At 72.4% G+C, this 2,559-nt stretch overlaps 1 protein-coding gene across 1 annotated transcript in view; it reads right to left on the reverse strand.

Moving 5' to 3' along the window:
• Window positions 1–2,412: 2,412 nt before the first annotated feature.
• Window positions 2,413–2,559, reverse strand: part of LOC135320809 (collagen alpha-2(I) chain-like) — a 3,684-nt gene continuing 3,537 nt past the window's right edge. Inside the window, exon 3 of the mRNA XM_064483876.1 lies at window positions 2,413–2,559. This exon is cut by the window's right edge and continues 2,127 nt beyond it. Within this exon, the coding sequence (XP_064339946.1) occupies window positions 2,413–2,559 (147 nt within the window).

Below are 2,559 nucleotides of genomic sequence, written 5' to 3' on the forward strand. Positions count from 1 at the left end.
GTGACGAGGGTGAGCGGGCTCCGAGGCGGACGCCACGGGGCCGCCCGGCGCCTCAGTCCGGGACGAGCTCGGGCGTTTGGGCGGCCGGCGGCGGTCGGGATCGGTTCCGGGGACGTTGGCGACGGTTGTCGGGCGCCATCTGGCTGCCGCTCTGAGATCGTCCCTCTTCTCCCGAGCGTCGGCGACCTCGGCAAGGGATGGGGCTCGGCGGCGGGGCCCGAGGCAGACTTCGGGGAGGCTGGCGACACCGGCGGTGACAGTCCCCGTGGCGCTGAGCCGCGGGCGCGTCCTGCTCTCGGCGCAGATTGGACTCGCAGGATGATGAGGGGGTGACTGTCGCCGCGCTCCCGGGATCTCGTGTGCCGGGGGAAGCCGTGTGGCCTGGCCTGGTCGACCAGCATCCGCCTGTGCCCCTCCAGCCGCGGAGACCGACCCGAGCCGATCGGACACGGCCTGCGCCTTGCCGCCGCGGGGGAAAGGGAGAGAGTGTCCCGCGCCCGGGCCGCCGGCGGCTAGGTGGTCAGGCCCTCGTCTGCGTCCCTTGGACGACTGCTCCTGAGGCGAGGAGCGGCCCGGGCCCAGTGCGGTGAGGCCGGGGACGGGCGCGCTGGGGTTCCCGGTCGTCGGAGGCGCCTCCTTGGATGAAATGTTTTCTGAGTCCCGATGGATCCGGAGACGTGGCTGGGCCGGCCCCTGTTGGCGCGGGAGGCCTGGGAGGGGGTGCCCCCCGGCCCGTAAGCCTGCCCGCGTGGGTTCCGGTGGCGTTGGAGGGACCGAGACTTCATCCGGACTCGGGGACCGGCACGGGGGCGTCCCGCGAGGGATGTGGGGGAGGCAGGCTTTCCCCGGCCCGGGGCCCGGTGCTCGGGAGCGGTCCCTCGTGGGGGGCCCTCTCGTCGGAGGCGCCTCTGTGGCATCTCCCCGAGTCCCCGGCCACGCGGGCGAGAAAAGGGCAGGGCGTCCCCGGTCTGATCCCGTCTCCCTCTCGTCCCTTCCCATTCCCATTCCCATTCCCATTCCCATTCCCATTCCCATTCCCATTCCCACTCCTCCTCCTAAGCCTCCTCCTAATCCCCCTCCCCTCTCCCCTCCCCCTACCAACCCCCCCCACCCCGGTCGATCAGATGGCCCCCGAGAGCTTCGGGGCTGCCATTTATGGGGGTAGGGCTGGGGGCAGGTGGCCGGACCGAGGTCCCGGGGCCCCCCCCTGCAAATCGTGGACCCGCCCCGTTTCTGGGCGCTGTCATTTTTCCCGTCGTGTTGGGCATTTTCTGCCAGCAGATAGGTGCTGACACGGTCTTCCTCGGTGTCTGTCACCGAGTGTTGGGTCTCCGGACGCGTGCGAGGCTCTGGGCTTCTCTCTGCGTGAGCCCTGGCCTGGTAGCCGACTCCGCTTCTGACACTTGAGCCGCCCGCCCGGGCCTGCGCGCCGGCTCTCGTGTGTGCGTCCGGCTGACGTGGCCCGTGGTGCCACCTCCGGTCTCTGGTGGCCCGAGGGCGGTGGGGTGAGGTGGCGGCGTGGGTCTTTTACCCCGTGCGCTCCCCGCCGCAGGCACCCGGTGGTGGCCGGCACGACCCCACCCCCGTAGGCTCCGTGCCGCGTGTCAGGCATTCCCCGCCTGGGGTCGTTGGCCGCTCTCCTCGGAGAGGACCGAGGAGTGGGTGGCGCCTGGCGAGGCTGAAGCAGGCCCCTCTGGTGGTTGTCCTCGCCGGGCCCTCCCCTCTGGGGCCTCCCTGCCCCACATGGCTCGCTCGCTCGCTCGTTCACTCACTCACCTGACCGATGTGGTGAAGTCATGCTCCCCCGGGCCGGGCCTAAGCCGCGCCAGACGAGGGACGGGGACGTTCATGGCGAACGTGGCTTCTCCTCTCGTTCTGCCTGCGGGCCCCTCGCCTCTCCTCTGCCGCCCGTGGGTGGCGGGGGGGAGGCAGGGGTGCGGACTCCGGCCCGACCTCGGTCTCCCGTGCCTTGTGGTGTCGGCGGGGCCGGGGTCTTGCGACGCGGCAGACACTCTCGCCTTCTCGCCTGCTCGGCGTCCTGTCTCGCGAGCGGCCCTCCCCCGCGGCGGGGGAGGGCTGCCCCGCCGCCACGCCACGTACCCCTCGTCGGGGTGTGAGCGTGTCTCGCCTTGGTCCTCTGCGGTGCCCCTGGAGCGCTCCAGGTTGTCCCTCAGGTGCCCGAGGCCGAGCGGCGGCATCGCTTCCCGTCCCCAGCGAGTCCTCTCGGGTAACCCCTGCGGTGGTCGTGTCTCCCGAGCGCCTCTCTTGAGGCGTGGGGGAGGGGTCGAGACGGTGAGCGAGGCGTGGCCGCTCCCCACCCTCGGTGGGGCCGGGGCCGCCTCCTGAACGTCAGTCCTCACCCTGTACGGGGGGGGGACTGACGTGGCCGGGCGCACGCCGGGTGGGTCCCCCTCAGCGGGGTTCGCGCCCGGGCGTGGGAGCGATCGTGGTGGGGCCGGGTGATGTGCCGGTGGGGGCGGGCGTCTGTCCCGTCCCCACGCGGTCTTGGGTGCGTCTCCTCGCGAGGTGGCACGCACGGGCTCTCCCCGGTCCCGACCG

This window comes from Camelus dromedarius, unplaced genomic scaffold (genome assembly GCF_036321535.1).
Source record: "Camelus dromedarius isolate mCamDro1 unplaced genomic scaffold, mCamDro1.pat HAP1_SCAFFOLD_20, whole genome shotgun sequence".
Classification (NCBI taxonomy): Eukaryota; Metazoa; Chordata; class Mammalia; order Artiodactyla; family Camelidae; genus Camelus; species Camelus dromedarius.